The sequence below is a fragment of the Nannospalax galili genome, unplaced genomic scaffold (genome assembly GCF_000622305.1).
Source record: "Nannospalax galili isolate Female #2095 unplaced genomic scaffold, S.galili_v1.0 scaffold65, whole genome shotgun sequence".
In the NCBI taxonomy this organism is placed as follows: domain Eukaryota; kingdom Metazoa; phylum Chordata; class Mammalia; order Rodentia; family Spalacidae; genus Nannospalax; species Nannospalax galili.
The window spans coordinates 281,856-299,456 of record NW_008353294.1 but is presented as its reverse complement, the minus strand read 5'-3'; the positions used below and the strand labels follow the sequence as shown (position 1 = coordinate 299,456).

Here is a 17,601-nt window from a genome sequence, read left to right as displayed (position 1 = left end):
CCAACCCAGTGGTGAGACTCCACCATAGTGCATGAAATACTCTGTGCGTAGCTTATGAATCCTCAAAAAAATCTCTCTATTTTACAAGATCAAATATAAGATCTTAAGGAAGAAAATTAAAACCTAATTGTTTGATAATGGAATAAAGTTTTATCCAGAAACTAAATCTCTAGAGAAGCAGAAAAATTACCTTCAAGTAGCTTTTTCTCTGTAGAAACTTTAGATGCAGCAGCAGGAGCCTGATATAAGAAGTCACAGAGGAACAAGGACTGCACAGCATCCTGACATGGCGCCCCCTCAGAATGAACATCATGCTGAGGGAAATCTAGAAAAGTTAAAGCAATTACATGTTGAAATCCAAAATGTAATCAAGTTCCCTTTTGATTAGGAGTATGTTAGTGACCTTTGAACTAGAGGAAAAACAGCTCCAGAGTTATTACCAAATAAATACAGAGCTATAAATTTTACTTTGCATAAAATTTTCAAATAAGTATTTATATCATACTTAATATTTACATATGAAAATCAGATTTAATTTTGGAATACATGATTATGTGGATTAACTATTTCAATCTTGCATTTATAAGATTAAAGAACTATAAAAATATATATGTCCAAGATTTTTCTTCAAATGCTATAAAGCAAAGTTTTAGTAATTATTTTTTTTTTATTCTGAAGGTTTTTCTTAGCTGAGAAGTAAAGAGATTTGTCCTTCATTCCTTTCATGGATCTATCAGAAGAGAGCAGGTTAGTATAGGGCTAAAGGCAAACCTGAGAATTTGTTATGGTAGAGAAATTCCATCTGCAGACTCTGTCCAGCCCTCTTGGCCAGCAGGTAGGGGGTGCTGTGCACAGGGTCTCCAGTTGCACACATAACATCTGCTCCACTGAACAGCAAAGCCATTGTTTCCAGCACGTCTGGCTTCACTACAGCAGCACACAGAGCCTGAGCATCAAAAGAAAACACACCTTTTAAAGGACATAACTGTGATTCCTGCTAGTATTGGAATGCAAGACTGACAATTTGCTTATGAAGTTTTTATTCTATTTTGCCTAAGGAGCCTAATAATAACTGTGCTCTGAACCAGGCAACAGGCACCAAAGGTCTTCACAAATTTAAATTACAACCCAAGGCTTCAAAGTCTCAATTCACTGCCTTGGTTCTGTGATGTTCTCCTTCTGAAACTTCCAATCCATCATGGATGCTCTGGAAGACATTTTTATATGCACACACAGTATAGTGGCTGGGGCTAAGAAATTCAACCCATTTCAACTGTAATAATGAACTATGCACTAAATGTTCTGCCATATGAGTATTGTTCATCTATGTTAATACATGACATTAAAATCCGTGTGTATTGTTATATTATATTCACCTTATTTAATTCCTCTTTGGTCAGAGATGCCAAAAGAGTCTTCCTGAATTTTCCTTCTTTGTATTTCTGAGTAATAAAGTTTTTTCTCTTTTCTACTGGAGAGTCCATGTGTAATTCATCATCTTTTTGAAGATTACCAGCCCAAAAGTCATTTGCTCTTTTGTTTCCAATGACAATAAAAAGCTGAAATTCAAAAAGTATAACGTACAGCATTTCATAAAATTAATTTACATTATAAACAAAAACATAATTCATGAAAGACTGAACTCCTGAGGCAGAAGAAATAGACCACCACCATCATTTTGAATGTAGCCTTGTTGCTTTAAATAATGACAAAACAGGGCGCCAAGAACACAAAGTCCAATGAAAGTAGTCTTATTCTTTGAAACTCAGATTGGGACACAATAATTTAAAATGGCTGTGTGGCTAGTGTGTCTCTGTAAGAGATAATGGAACAGGAGCAGGAAAGGAAGGGAAGGAGCAGCAAGTCAAGACTCGGTTGTTTCACGACGAAGCTTGGCCAACAGAAGAGTAAATTTTGCCAAATTTTTTCAATCCCTTTTCTAATATTTTTCCATCTGGGTTATAAAGAAAAAGAGGTTCTCATTTTTCTAAAAGCTGCCAAGTCTTTACATCATTGTCATCAATGTACATCATAGTCTTTGTTTTAAAAATAATCATCTCTAGAAAGCTTTCTCAAAGAGCTACTGCTATCAAACAGCTATATGCCATTTGCACAGTGCAGTGAGAAACTCACCTAAGAACCAAAACAAAAAAATCCATGCCAGCCAGCCAGCCAGCCAGCCAGCCACTGCCTTCTCCCTAGTCCCTGCTCACAGTGCCCAGTGAACAGGACTTACCTCGATAAGCTCATTACTCCAAATACTGGCATCCATTTTTAGACTTCTAACCTTGGAGTCTTTTGGTCCCAAAGATCTATGTTGTCCTGAAGGAAGAAACAATTCCATTTTACATTTCCATTTTTTGTATGTTGATTTATCTTACCTTATTTTTTAAAATATGTATTGAAGGTCTGAGAATACAGTTCAGTGGCGGAGGGTTTGCCTAGCATATATGAGACCCAGAAACACACACACACACACACACACACACACACACACAAAACAACTATGTAAAGGTAGGACTGGAGGTATCCATTGGCCAGTAAAGCACTTGTCTTGCAAGCATGAGGAGCTAAGTTCAATGCTCAGAAGCCACATAAAAACAGCTAGGCATGGAGATGCATGCTATAATCCTAGCACTGGAGAGGGAGAAGATTCCTTGGGCTTGCTGGGACACCAGTCTAGCCTACTGGGTAAATTCTAGGCTAAAGGGATCTCTCTCTCTCTCTCTCTCAGAGAGAGAGAGAGAGAGAGAGAGAGAGAGAGAGAGAGAGAGAGAGAGAGAACAACAGCAACTGAGAAACTAGATGGAAGGTTGTCCCCCGACTTTCACATGAATACATGCACATGTGCATATATACCCAAACACACCTGCATACATGTGAACACACACAACATGCACAGACATATGTGTGCGAACATAATCTCATTTTAAAACATCCCCAGTTACTACTCTTCTAAATGCTAACAGTGCCAAAAGTATTCATGGTAATTATACAAAAATCCACTCACAATGGAATAACAACTATTAGCTTTATCACCACCAAGTACTGGCTTAAAACTATACTGTTAAAAGAATGTGTGTGTGTGTGTGTGTGTGTGTGTGTGTGTAGAGGTATGTGAGAGTGTGTGCATGCATGTGTGCGAAATTAGCTAGAAATCAATCAAAACTTTTTTTGGAGTGTGGAAACTGAACATCGGCCTTAGTGCTAAGCAAGTGCTCTACTACTACTGGGGAAACCTTTATGAATCAGGGAACTCTTAAGCATGAAAAACAGATACCAATCCTTTACTAGTTAAAAAAAAATGCAACCTGACAATTCTAACAAATAAATTTTAGTGTTGAGATTCAATGTGTATTTTCTATTTTATTGCTACGTATAAGGAAAAGAAGAGCCCAGAATTACATCATTGTCAATACAAATGTGCTATATAAACCAACACTCAGTCATAACTGGTATCCAAACATATGTCACATGTAAGTAAGTTGAAAGGAAAAAAGTTACATAAGACCTTGAGTTGATCTTAAGGACACTTTGCCTACGAACAGTAGAGTTCTTCTCTATGTACTATACTAAGTAAGAGGCTATATTCCTACTTTCTTCAAGACAAAAAATGCTTTAGAGCACAAAAGACTGATGGCAGGAGCTTGCATTGTTTTGCACTTTTAATTCTAGCCCAAAGGCAGCACTAGAAGCCTGTGAGTTGCTGAAGATGCTGTTCAAAAAGCCTGGGTAAGAATATAAGATCTGACAGAAGGCAAGAGGACAGGCCCAAAGCAGAAATACAGCCACATGTGGTGGGCTTCAAAGAAAGCCAGTCAGGAGTGTCTATTAGGGTTCAGGCTGACTGCATGGTACTCTGCACAGCTTCTGACCAGGACAGGAGAGAGATGAGTGTCTGCAGGTCGTGCACTGGGCTACAGGCAGCAGCAGTAAGGGCTCTCCTTCCAACATGTTATTTTTCAGGTGTCTTTGGCAAACATAGCTAGAGAATCATGGGCAGATATTGCCAAGAATTTTGTATCCGACAGTGAAAATCATCTGTTTAAAAATGAGTGCTGAATTCAAGATGACAACCACTAACCCACCAAGACAACGTGGCTACTGAAGCCAGAGAGAACTGCCACCCAAGGGAGACCTGCCTTCAACAGGTCTGAAATACCACAGAAGAGATCATGTTGAGTGGAGAAAAGACAGCTGATTACAGAATGCAGAAGGAAAATGAAGTTAAAGGAATAAAGAAAACCGTGTAGTCAGGAAAGCAACCCAGGTTTGAAAGGGAAAAAAAAGACAGAGAGTGATGCACAGAAAGGAATGGGAAGCTTTTAGAAAGGTTGTTGGTGTTAAGATAAATTGATGCACGTTAACATGCTGAAACAACAAGCTATGGTTAAACAGTTAAGAGAGTGGGTAAATAAGGAACTGATTCTAAGGAGAGAAGAAAGGAACGGGGTGTGAGAATAGCAGGGGCAAAACAAGGCTATCCCTTCCAGTGGGACAGGAGAGAAGATGAAGCAGGGGTCATCGGCTGATGCTTTGCTGCTGCAACTGACATTAATTAGGTGGTGAGGAAAGCTGCCTGGGCATAAGAAATGGGATGGTATAGAGCTCTAGAAAGTACTAAGGGTTCTAGACAGCTGCTGCTGGGGCTCTGTTGCTTACTGACTTCTCAGGGTGAGACACTCCTGTCCACCCTGTGCTATCCTGGAGCCTGGTGGTCAGCTCTAGCCCTGCTCTTATTTAGCCCTAATTACCACTTCAACATTTGCAGAGACATCATGTCACATACCTTTGTAACTCCCCCAACTAGATTACAGTAGCTGGGACCATAGGTCATTTCTGTAGGTGGGTGGCTCTGAAGGATGGGGGGCAAGGGGAGGTAGTGCTAAGAAACTGCCGTCAGTTTAAATTGTGGCTAATTTCCTCCAACACGTCCCTAAATATCACAAGACAGTCCATACAGCAAGGGTCCATTTCCTTCCATTTACTTGGATAAGGTTATAGGCTTCCAAATGAACTGAGAGGCCAGGCAGTCAGGTGTAGGATCACAAGAAGAAAAGCAGTCACAGCCTTAGTTCTTTTCATAAGCATTGCTATCACTGTGAAATGCTTCCTCATAAAAGTGGTATTATAGGAGATGTTAGATCCAGTAAACAAGGTTACAGCCCACAATGACTTTGATGTGAAAAATAAATATTAAGCACCAGCGGGGCAGAGGCAGGTGGATCTTTGGGAGACTGAGGTCAGCCTGGTCCACACAGTGAGTTCCAGGCCAGCTGGGGCTACAAGTAGATCCTGTCTCAAAAAAGACCAAAATAATAAAAAAAATAATAATAATAGCAATAATAATAAACAGTAATTCAGGAATAATGGACAAGTATTCATGCAAAGATGCAAACTTTCTCTGGACATACAATAAAATCTAAACTATCTAAAAATGATGTTTTCAAAATCTATATATGGGGCTGGAGAGATAGCTCAGCAGTTAAGAACACAAGTTGCTCTTACAGAGCACCCGGGTTTGGTTCCCGCCACCCATGTGGGGGCTGGTAACCATCCATAACTCCAATTCCAGGGGCTCTAATGCCCTCTTCTGACCTCTTCAGGCATTGCATGACACAGGTGCACTTACATATATGCAAGTAATACACTCATACACATAAATGACAATAATGAAATCAAATCTATATATGGACCATCTGACACAAAATAGGATTATATGCTAAAAAATTGATTTTTACATCTGACTCATGCATAAGTTAGAATTATAGGACATTTATAAATCAGATTTCTATTTAATAAGGTCTCTTTCCTTTCACTTGTTACAACTATTACCTAGGACACATTATGTACAATCACAAGGAGCAGTCGGTGTTCAGTGTGCCACCAACAGTGACAAGCAGAACTCATCACTGATTACCTGCACACTTCTTACAGATGACGACACAAAGATTGATGGACGCCCAGTCTGGGTCTGGGGCTTTGCAATCTGCACAGCTCCTGTTGGATTCATTGAACCAAATCTTCTCAGCTACTTCATAATCAGAGAGAGTTTCTGCTATTGACTGCTGCACAGCTTCAATCCAGTCCTGCTTCTCTTTCTCAGACTCTGCTGTAAAGCTGAACAATTAACATTTCTGCATTATCGATCTCTTTTGTAGATCCCAATTAAGCAGTGTGTTCAGTTTGCATATTCATTTCAGTCACAAATTAAACAGCAGCTGAAAATGATGCCTGCTGGTTAGTACGGGATTGTCTATTAAAAATCATCTAATTTAACAAGTCATTTTTTCTCTTACTTTTCCACATTGCTTATGACTGCTTACATACCTTGAACTGAAATTAACACACATTATTATTTTTGACCAAGGTATAAATATATCTCTTGGTAGGTCGAAACTTACATGAAGGCCGTGTCTCTTAAACAATGGCTATATAATAATCAAAAAGAGACTGGCAGCATCTCAGGACTGCTAGAATATTTTCCCAGGGAATTCTGCCATCATAGTCTGAAACTAAAATTATCAAAAACACCCACCAGAAATTGTGATTTTTGTCAGATTTAAAAATGGATTTTTTTTTTTAATTCGAAGATTGTCCAGATGGCATTGAGAGATTGAGAAACAAGAAAAGTTTTAACTGGTTAGTAATCTAAAGGATTTCTAACTCATTTTTAGCACTATTCTGACATACTTTGGATGCGTGACTCAAAGGATAACACATTAAAATTACAGCCCACTCCCTCAAGAAAGATTTACTGATTACCTAAAATATGCCAAAGAATAGCTACATTCTCCAAAAATAACCACAAGTTACCTGCCACATTAAAAATTTTGTTATACGAACTGTATAGATGGTTAACTATTCTAAATAGTCTGTACACTAACTGGCTTGTATGAATAATATTTTCTGGAGAACTTTACAATTCCATCACTACTATAATATTAACAAAATTCTTAGTGATTTAAAGAGTTTTCTTAGAGATTTGTCACAGCCGTAAATACCTGCCTTTAACTGAGGTGAGAATCTTTATGATGTTGTTTCTGTTCTTCATTATTTAGTTTATTTGTTTATATGTAATACTGAGGATGGAACCCAAGGGATTGCACATGGTTAGCAAATACTGTGCCACTGAGCTACATTCCTAGTTCTAGATCTGCAAATTTAAACATAAAGCTTATCAAGTGGGGCTAGAGAGATGGCTCAGGGGTTAAAAACACTTGCTATTCTTCCATAGGTCCTAGGTTCAGTCTCTAGCACCCACGTGGCAGCTAACAACTGTCTGTAAGTCCAGTTTCAGGAGATCCAATGCCCTCTTCTGATCTCCGTGGGGAAATCATGCACTTGGTGCACTTCCATACATGCAAGCAAAACACTCATACACAAAATTAAAAATAAATAAATAAACATTTTTATTTGACCACTTTTCTCAAAACTTGAACTAACAGACATTTCTCTTTTTTTCTTTTCTATCTTTCTTTCTTTCTTTCTTTCTTTCTTTTTTTTTTTTTTTTGTCCTTTTGAGACAGGGTCTCCCTGTAGCCCCAGCTGACCTGGAACTCACTATGTAGACCAGACTGGCCTCCATCTCACAGAGATCCGCCTGCCTCTGCCTCCCAAGTGCTGGGATTAAAGGAGTGCACCATCATCCCCTACAACATTTCTTAAGGCAAATGTATGAGATACTTAATATCTTTGAAATTACTACTTTTGATTTGCAAATAACCTGAAGTGTATTATCTGGAAGAAATGCACTAATGGAGCTGCACTCAGCAAACTGTCTCTATTCTATAAACAATTACAGATTATTAAAACACATTAAGTCAAAATCATTATAGATTATTAAAACATGTTAAGTCAAAATCATTATAGATTATTAGAACATGTTAAGTGTTTTAAGTTTTGCCCATTGTTATAACTATGCAATTACTATAATCCACTTAATACATTTTAAAACTTGCATTGATAATTTTATATGATCCATTAAACTCAGTATCATTTTGGGCTGAGTCCCTGGAAGAAATCTTATGTGGCATATGATATTAAATAGAGCTGACTGTAAAACGGGATTACTTGATTAGGCAAAAGGAAGGTAAATCCAACAGTGACAATTGTCCTACAAAGGACAGCACCATCACTAACATTATAAAATGAATGCCCATGCCATTTTGTCATAAAAACAACAACAGGGGCTGGAGAGTTGGTTCAATGGTTAAGAGCACTGGCTGCTCTTGCAGAGGACAGGGGTTCTGTTCCCAGCACCCACATGGTGGCTAACAAACATCTGTAACTCCAGTTCCAGGGGATCTGGCACAATCTTCTGACATCTACAGGCATGCACGGGTACACTTAAATACATACAGGGAGAATACTCATACTCACAAAAACAGAACATAAATTAATTTAAAATAAGACATAAAAATAACACACACCAAAAATGTTTAAAACAGTGTACCTGAAACTCCTGTAGGGTGTGATTATTTCAAAAGATTGCTTCACAGTCCCATCTACTTGCTTGACATTTGCAACATTCATAGGGATTATGGTAATACCAAGGCCACTCTTAAAATCCTAATTCAGAGAAAATATAAAATCATAAAATTTTAAAATACAACTACAATTTCATTGTAATTCAGTAACTCATACAGTTTTCTGCACTTGCATGCATGGAGTTAAATAGTCGTGTTAGACAAGAGTCCAGGGCTTCTCCTACTTGGCCACTGCTTCCAAGACATGATAATCCTGTGCCATCCTGAGTTTGATAGTGCGACTACTGGTAAGGTATTACTTCCTTTCACATGAAAGGTAAGCTGACTAGGCCATAAATACATGTGTCTTTCTTTAACAGTAGGCACTGTACTCACTGTTAGGAAACTAATGTATCAACAGACTTTAACATGCATCAAATATTGGTGGGAGAGTCAAATGATGTTATGAAGTATAAATGTCCTTTACATGGAAATAAACTGGGAAAACTAAGGCTTAAAGAGACAGTTAAATATGGAGTTCACCTAGTTGTATATGATGGAAAATAAATAAATTCATAGTTACATAGTTGCTTGCTTTATTATATTGGAATGCATCTGCTGTGACAGTTTCCCTCCTCATTTACCCTCAAAGGCATTACTGCTCTATGAAGTATACAGTTTTTCATTTCCAATATTCCAATCTGAATCTTAAAAACCTCCTCTGAGGCTACTTTGATAAGAAAATAACCCTTTGTCCAAAATCCATATCCAATGACCTCACCTTTTCTCAAGAAAATGAGAAACAAAGACACCATATTCTGAAAGGACTGATGTTTGCAACATGCTAGCTATTCATATGAGTAAGAGAACTTAACAAATGAATACTCTCAATATTTTATAAAATATCTCTGCATCAAGAAAGGGATGATCTGGGGCTGGAGAGATGGCTCAGTGTTTAAGAGCACTGACTGCTCTTGTAGAGGACTGGTTCAATTCCCAACACTCACATGGTGGCTAACAATCAACCATAATTCCAGTTCCAGGGGATCGAATGCCCTCTTCTGATCTCCATGGGTATTACACAATAGAAATGCACTCACACACATGCAGGCAACACATTCATACACATAAAATAAAATATTTTTTATTAAGAAATGATCTATGTGAACAGATTCAGACTGAATGGGTTCTAAGCTCTCATTGGTCCATTTTCAATAAAAGGACACAATAAAGACTATTAAGAAAAATAAATAATAATAAAATCATGGGTTTTTTTTTGTTGTGTCTGCTACATAGGTGAAAAGTAAAAGTACTACTTTGTTAATTCTGTCACATCACACCTAGGCCATGGGTCGGACTTTTTATCTACTTGATGTAAATAAATGCCTATGAGGGACATGTAGATATGCTTTTCACCCACCCCCCTTGTCTTTCTGTATTCTCTCGAAGTGTCATCCAGAAACATACTAGCTATTTTAGGACACCACAATCCTTGAAAAAAACAATTCTTGTGCCCTGAGGATTAGAGTATGAGGAAGAGCAGTCCCATACTCTGTCAGCATGAATGATTGACTATTCAGCAAAATATCCTTATCTTTTAAAAGTTTTCCTCTTGGTCTTTGTGGTTAATACTAAGGCATTCTTGTTTGATAAAAGTACATTTTTATAACCAATTTTCCCTGATATATAAGGGTAATCAGGGTCATCAGTCACACACTGATAAGGTCTTTATCATTTTTTTATTTCACCATTTATTTATTCATTTGGTTGGTTATTGCACATAGGTATATGTATGTGTCTGTGGTCTATGTATACATCCAGGGGGCTATGCATGTTTTAGTGTATGAAGGGGTGGCCAATGGAGGATGTCAGGTGGTCTGCTCTTTCTCCACTTTATTTCTTTGAAATAGGGTCTCTTACTGAACTTGTAGATAATCCTGAATGCCAGCAAGCCCCAGCAATCCACCCCCTACAGTGGAGTTACATATACACATGAGGGCATATGTGGCTTTTTACATGGGTGGCTAGGATTCAGACTAAGGTCCTCGTGTTTGCACAGCAAGCACTCTTTACCCATTGAGTCATCTCCCCAGGCCATCAGATAATGACTTATTCAGAAGACAATTCAATTGAATATTATATTTTTGATGGGATACTAAATGTCTCATCTTGTTGGAAGAAGCACAATTAGAAAATAAAAACTATGAGGAAAAATTCAATGAGATGGTATCATGAATGGAGATGATCTATTTCTATTATGTAGTTAGCCTTGGCTGTAAAATAGCATACTATGTGACATACATGGAGAGAAGGGAAATCAATTTATTCCAATTAACCATATTACAATACATTTCAACATTATCAGCATAGGGTTGGCCTTACTTTGCCAATTAAAAACACTAATTCTCAATTATCCATACAAATGTCCCTGCTGGATAATGAGACAGTTGGATAAACTCCCAATGTGTGTGCCAGGAATCTCAAGCCCTCTTTTACAAATGAGGAAGGTAAGAATAGCAAAATGGGGTATTTTAAAATGGTATTCTGATGACACCCTTGATTCAGGGATAAACTCCAGAAGAAAAGTATGCTTTCACTGAGTGGCCTTCTAACAATTCTCTCTAATGAGGCTCTTGACAAGAGATGAATATCAGGCCACTTCAGATTATATTCTCCAAGGTTCCTGGCCTGCAAGTATTATGTTACTAAGGGCAAAGGCTCATAATGCTCTGACCACCAGAGCAGCAGATGGTGAGAATGGCAACCTGTTATGGGAACTGATGAGGCTCATCACTGTTCCTGCCTGGATGGATGGCCCCTCATCTCCATGAACAAGTCATAAAATATCGACATCTAAAGCTGTAACTTCTAGTAAAGTGAGGGTCAGCGCAGCACTCAAAAATTTTCCCCAGCAAGGCAAAGATTATAGGTTTTGGCCTGAAAAATTGTAAACCGTTTATCAGCTGCTTGCCATGGCCATATGGTTTTGAGTAATTAGAGGATGCACACAGCTCACCAGCACCAACTGACTGTAAAATACAGAGCCGAGTAACAAAATAAATGTCATGGCTCTTGAGAGCTATTAAATATGAAACAAATGCATCTCTTATTAAGATTACTTTAGTAACAGTAAGCCTTTCAGCCTATGTAGAACATATTTAGACTAGTTCCCATTGCTGGATATTTGTCAAAATTATGTGTGGTCACATCTTCTTCCCACCCTGAGATTTGACTCCAGGAACACAAAAGTATAACCTAAGAATCTTTAATTTACAAAAACAAAACAGTAACCTAAGAGTCTTATATTGACAAACATCAAATCACATAGCAAAACTAGTAATATAACGTTAAGTCAGTATGAGCCCTGAATATTTATGTACCTGAACATAAACAGTTCTCTCTGCCTTTGCAGAGTGAAATACACCATACAACCCCAATAAAGACTACTAGTTAGACCTAAGCACAATAGAACACAGTAGAAGGACTGTCAAGATGCTATTTGTCCTGGTAGTCAAATGCTGGGAATCCATCTCACTGTCCTCCATACTTGTTTTAATCATTTTGTTATTGTTGTTGTTGTGAAGTGTACAAATAGCTATCAACTCTGATTTGATTTGGTGAATAATTCTGAAGGACACAGACAGCACACGTGTGTGTGTGTGTGTGTGTGTGTGTGTGTGTGTAGAGAGACTGAGTTTGTGTATATAAAAAGAGGGTTTTCCAAAACAAAGGAGGGTGCTAGTCAAAGGACCCCACCCAGAGCAGCCTAATGTTCAGACATGTCTCCTCCCTCGGTCAACTGTTCACAAACGGGGTGACAGTGGCATGGGCAACATCACTTCCATCACTTCAGTGAGGAACAAGTTCACACAGTAAAAGACACTGAGAAGAACGCCATGCCACAGTGAGTGCCACACAGGTCTAGTTAATTATTACCACTTTTGTTAAGTCTCTATTGCTCTAATCTGAAGCCAAATGAACGCATTACCTACTATAAAGTTAACTGCAAGAAAGTGCATGTTCAAAAATAACAAGGTGACATGAATTTTTTTTTTTGGGGGGTCTTTTTGAGACAGGGTCCCTGTAGCCCCAGCTGTCCTGAAACTCACTATGTAGACCAAGCTGGCCTCGAACTCACTTTAAAAGTACAATGAAATGTGAATGGCCAATGTTCAAGAAAATTAAAATTATATTATCTAGTAAGTACAATCTGGTTGTGAGCTCTAAGCTCTATTTTCAGTCTGACAAGTGAGCAGGAAGCAAGGAGGGCCAAACTTTCAATCTTTAAAATACTGTAAACTAGATTACAAAACAGAGGCCCAGAAATTCAAAGGTAGAAGTGTTTTATCATGGGAAGATGGTCAAGATTGACTGAGATGTTCTGTATGAAATACACAAAAATTCAATTAAAAATGGTTTTAAAAGAGCTAAAAGGAGATTGTAGAGTAAGCAGTAGTTTACATTTAATTTTCTGTGACTAACAGAATTTCAAAAGGCATGAAATCACCACTAGCAACAAGAAACAAGTGTATGGCTTAGCAAACTTAAAGACACTGCAATTGCTAAAACAACCAAGTGGTACTGAGTGTCACACTCATGAGAATCCTGGATGAGCTTCTTACTGGCTAGATGACCATTAGCAAGCTATTGGATTTATCTAAATATCAACTGTGCCTTTGTGAAAATAGAGTAACACCACCTTTCAGCAGTGTTATCAAATTCAATGAGCCAATACAAGTTAAATACCTGATATGTCCTGGCAACACCTTCACTGAAAAGATTTAAATACAGAATTTCTTTCACAAAGTATTTCCATTTAATTTGTGATCATTCATTTGTAATCAATTCATTTGAAAGTATTCACACCAATGATTCCATACTATTCAGATAGAATTTATCATAAATATCAACCAAGATACTGAAATGAGTCCTTTATACAATTTGAAAGCAATGGAGTATTGTTAAAACTACATTTGAAAACAATATAATGCAAGAAGAAAATGAAATGTTGACCCTTAAAGAGAAAAATTAAAGATGACTCTGTTAACCCTAGATCTGCTCAAATCTCAAACCTATTTTTAGAAAGAGTGGATGCTATGTTTTTCCTGCCAGGAATTTAAGAACTCAGTGCTTAAACATTTGTGGAAAACAGATGTGGCATTGTATGACATTGGCACCGGACTTCCAGGAAACACCAGATGCAGAGCTTGGAGAGATACAGAACCCAGAGAACGGGAGGTCACCACTTATATCCTGCGCTTCGTTTCTGTGCCATACAACCCAAGCCTTCTGAGGCTATTTAAATTCTATTAGTGCTTCATTCCTATGCCAGTGCACCAGGGGACATTATGTTGGGGGAAAGAGCCTCTCGTTATACCCTGATTTGAGAATATTTAATCAAATGAATTTATGTAGTTAAAATCCCAATACCAAAATTAGCATCAAATGGATACCCAAACCCAAGACATCTGGTTGTGATGAAATGGCTAAAACTAGTTTGATGTTTTAAAAACGCTACAGGAAAAGATGGGAGGCTGTCAGGAAAATGACAGATGGAAAGCAAGGCCAGTTCTCTTAAACTTTCTTCACATTCATTTTCAGAAATCCCAACCAACTAGAAATCCAATGTACATAAAAATACACATATTTCAAATTACGAACAGGCTTGATTATCTTACCAGGTTTACAATTCCTAACGCCTGGGGCACAGAGAGACTGCCAGAGGTGTGAGGCCAGTCTAGGCTATATAGTGTGTTCTATGCTAGACAAGGCTACACAGTGAGACCTTTCTCAAAAAGCCACACAGAAAGACAGATACATATCCTTTAAAAACCAATCTTACAAATACTGGCATGCAAACTACTTTTCTTTACCAAGATAGGTTAGAAAACAGTGATTCAGAAAACAGATTTTTATCAGTTTTGAACTTATTAAAAATACTCTAGTTACATATAAAGCTTCTCTACAGTAAAAAGTAACAGAAAAATGAAATGTAACAAAATGGATCAGAAAAATATATAGAAAATATGACATGAACCTAAATATCTTAACTATACAAAAAGCTTAAGGAAAGTGGCAAAACAAAAACAATATAATCCTGATAAAGTGGGAAATAATATGATGAGATAAATCACAGAGGAAAGTAATTTTAAATGAAATGTATACTTATAGAAAAAGATAAAGTTTCAAGTCAAGAAGAAAGCTACAAATGACCATTAATTCAGAACGCTGATTCTACTCAGTGCAGCGTCTCACCTTAAATTCACAATAAGAACAGAAACAATGAATGAAACAAACATTCTCACCATTTCTTTAGGAATACCAAAAAAAAAAAAATTATAACTCTAACACCTAAGGTTAAGGAGCTGGAGAGATGGTTAAGGGGTTAAGAGCACTTGCTGAGACCCCAGGTTTGGTTCCCAGTACCCACATGGTTCCAGGGGATCTGCCACCTCTTTCTGGCTTCCATACCTGCATGCATGTGGTACATACACATACATTTAAGCACAGAGACATACACAAAAAATAAATTTTTAAAAAATATTTGTATAGTTAAAATATTAGTGATACCTATCACACTGCTTATTTTTAAAGACATTTTTATTTTTATTAATGTGTATATGTGTGTGCTGTATTTGTATGTGTGTGTGCCATGTGAATGCAGGTGCCTGCAAAGGCCAGAAGAGGATAGTGTATCCACCTGGAGTTGGAGTTACAGGTGGTTGTGAGTTGTTCAATATAGGTACTGGGAAGTGAACCTAGGTCTTCTGGAAGAGCAATATATATATATGCTTTTAACTACAGAGTCATCTCTCTAGCTAGCCTCCTGATTCTATGAAAATGGAAGAGGAAATCATGGGGGGGGTTGTGTGTGCATACAAGCAACATGCATGCCACAGTGCAGATGTAAGGCAAGAGGACAATCTCAGGAGTCAGTCCTCCACTTCCACTTTGTTTCATACAGGGTCTGTTGTATTTGTGTTTTATTGACCAGGCTAGTTAGCCCACAAGCTTCTGAAGATTTTCCTGTCTCCATCTCCCACCTCCTTGTAGGAACACTGGGATTAAAGATTATGATGCCATGTGTTTATCTGGATTTTACCTGAGCTCTGAGAATTGGAACACAGGTCCTCTTGTTTGCATGGCAAGCTCTTTTACACACTGAGTTACCTCCCCAGCCCTGAGAAATGGTTGTAGGGTTAATTACTGAATCTACCTCCAGCCACTGGTGGGGGGATAGGATTTGAGATGGGAGGAGGACTGAGAAGCCTGCCTCTCTGCAAGGATGATGAGGATCAGGGTTTGGAACCCCAGAACGAATACAAATGCCAGACTGCCTGTAATTCCAGTGTCAATGCTCAGAAGATGGCGATGGGAAGCCCAGGGCAAGCTGGCTACTGAGATAAGCCGAATGGCTATTTCTAGGTTCAACTGAGAGACTCTGTCTCAATGAATGACATAGAGCAATAGAGAAGACTCCTGATATCAATCCCCAGCCTCTACATGCATGCACACACCTGTACACATGTACCCACATATATACATGCTACCACACACTTGTAAGTACATACACACATGCATGCATAGCACAAACACATACATCTGAGGAAAAAATGAGGGAATTCAAGGCTGCAGAAAAATCAAGTAGTCGTCAATGTAGTATTTCCAAAGAAAGTAAGCTTCCAGAGAGCAGAGACCAGCTGGGCATCTACACAGTTCCTCCACATCATCTAGAAAGTAAGCTTCCAGAGAGCAGAGACCTGCTGGGCATCTACACAGTTCCTCCACATCATCTAGAAAGTAAGCTTCCAGAGAGCAGAGACCTGCTGGGCATCTACACAGTTCCTCCACATCATCTAGAAAGGAAACAAGTCCTGCTAAACACTTCCTAAGTGAAAGGACAGATCCAGAAACATAATGGCTATAGTGTAACCTATACACACCCAAATACAGACGTCATATTATACACAGTGGAAGAGATAATGGGAAAAATCGTCATAATTACACCTGCAGGCATATAAAACAAGCAGAGACACAGAAGAATATGTTTGAAAATTAAATCAGCAAGGGTTTTTCGAAATGGTGCTAAATACAAAAGGGGTGACATTTAATTTATGTGACGAGGGTAACTGGGTGAAAAGTTTTATCATTGGTTTCCACTGTGCCATTTATTTACCTCTCTAACAAATGTTTTCCGTTAACAACCGTGGTTTTTTCTTTCCCCACTGCTCCTTAGAGACTATCTGGAAAAAGAAAACTTTAAAAACAGCTCTGGCAATAGTAACAAAAATCCACTTTAGTATTTCTCCTGTGCAGCCCTAAGAGCTGCTCCAGAATTCAGTTCCTGCAACTTGCTAATGAATGAAAGTAAATAAATAAATAGAGTTTTCAAACTAAGCAACTAGGAAAACCAAAAGTCCATGCTAATCTCCGGTTGAGGTAGATTATTCCTGGAGTTAAGACCAGTAGGAGGCCACAAGCAGACAGGCAGCAGGAGCCCCAGCTGCATATTCAGAACTGCCAAAGCTGTAACAGCATTCCAGACAAAAGTGCTTTCAGGGTGATTTTAAGAGAGAAAATGCACTCGGATGGGGGAGGGGAGTCTAAATTTGATTAAGAACTCTTGTATGAAATGTATAAAAGCTCAACAATTTTTTTTAAAAAAGAGAGAAAATGCATCTTTCTTGTCACAGTATTAGAAAAGATTTTTAAAAACTGCTGAAAATATCTTTGCAGATGTGCTTGGCACTGTAATAAAGTGGAAGAAGGGCTCCAGAAAAGACAGACAGCAGCCTTTAAGAGCAGAGTAAATTTCCAGTTCTCCAGAATAAAAGAAATTTATGGGATTAAGTAAATGAAAACTATTTCTACTGCTTTAAAACCATTTTCCTTAATTCTAATGTTGCAAATGGAGTTTTAAAAAGTCCTTGCACTAGACTCTATACGCATACAGCGCCCCCACACACACACACATACACGAAGTTGAGTAAGAGCTCAAATTATCCCTTTTTGCAGATGATATGATAATATATCTAAGGGACGCCAAAAATTCCACGCGCAAACTCCTAGAAATTATTAACACATTCAGTAAAGTGGCAGGTTACAAAATTAACCTACAAAAGTCTAGTTCCTG

The 17,601-nt window shown here is 38.1% G+C and overlaps 1 protein-coding gene across 4 annotated transcripts in view; it reads right to left on the bottom strand.

Moving 5' to 3' along the window:
- The window catches only part of Arap2 (ArfGAP with RhoGAP domain, ankyrin repeat and PH domain 2), a 208,321-nt gene that overhangs the window by 102,421 nt on the left and 88,299 nt on the right, over positions 1 to 17,601 (bottom strand). For all 4 annotated transcript variants that reach the window (XM_008850516.3, XM_017802566.2, XM_008850513.3 and 1 more), the window contains exons 10-15: positions 8,456 to 8,571; positions 5,921 to 6,120; positions 2,237 to 2,322; positions 1,377 to 1,559; positions 772 to 946; positions 191 to 325 (exon numbers count right to left, since the gene is read on the bottom strand). In XM_008850516.3, coding sequence (XP_008848738.1) covers positions 191 to 325; positions 772 to 946; positions 1,377 to 1,559; positions 2,237 to 2,322; positions 5,921 to 6,120; positions 8,456 to 8,571 — 895 coding nt within the window. The remainder of the gene's footprint in view (positions 1 to 190; positions 326 to 771; positions 947 to 1,376; positions 1,560 to 2,236; positions 2,323 to 5,920; positions 6,121 to 8,455; positions 8,572 to 17,601) is intronic.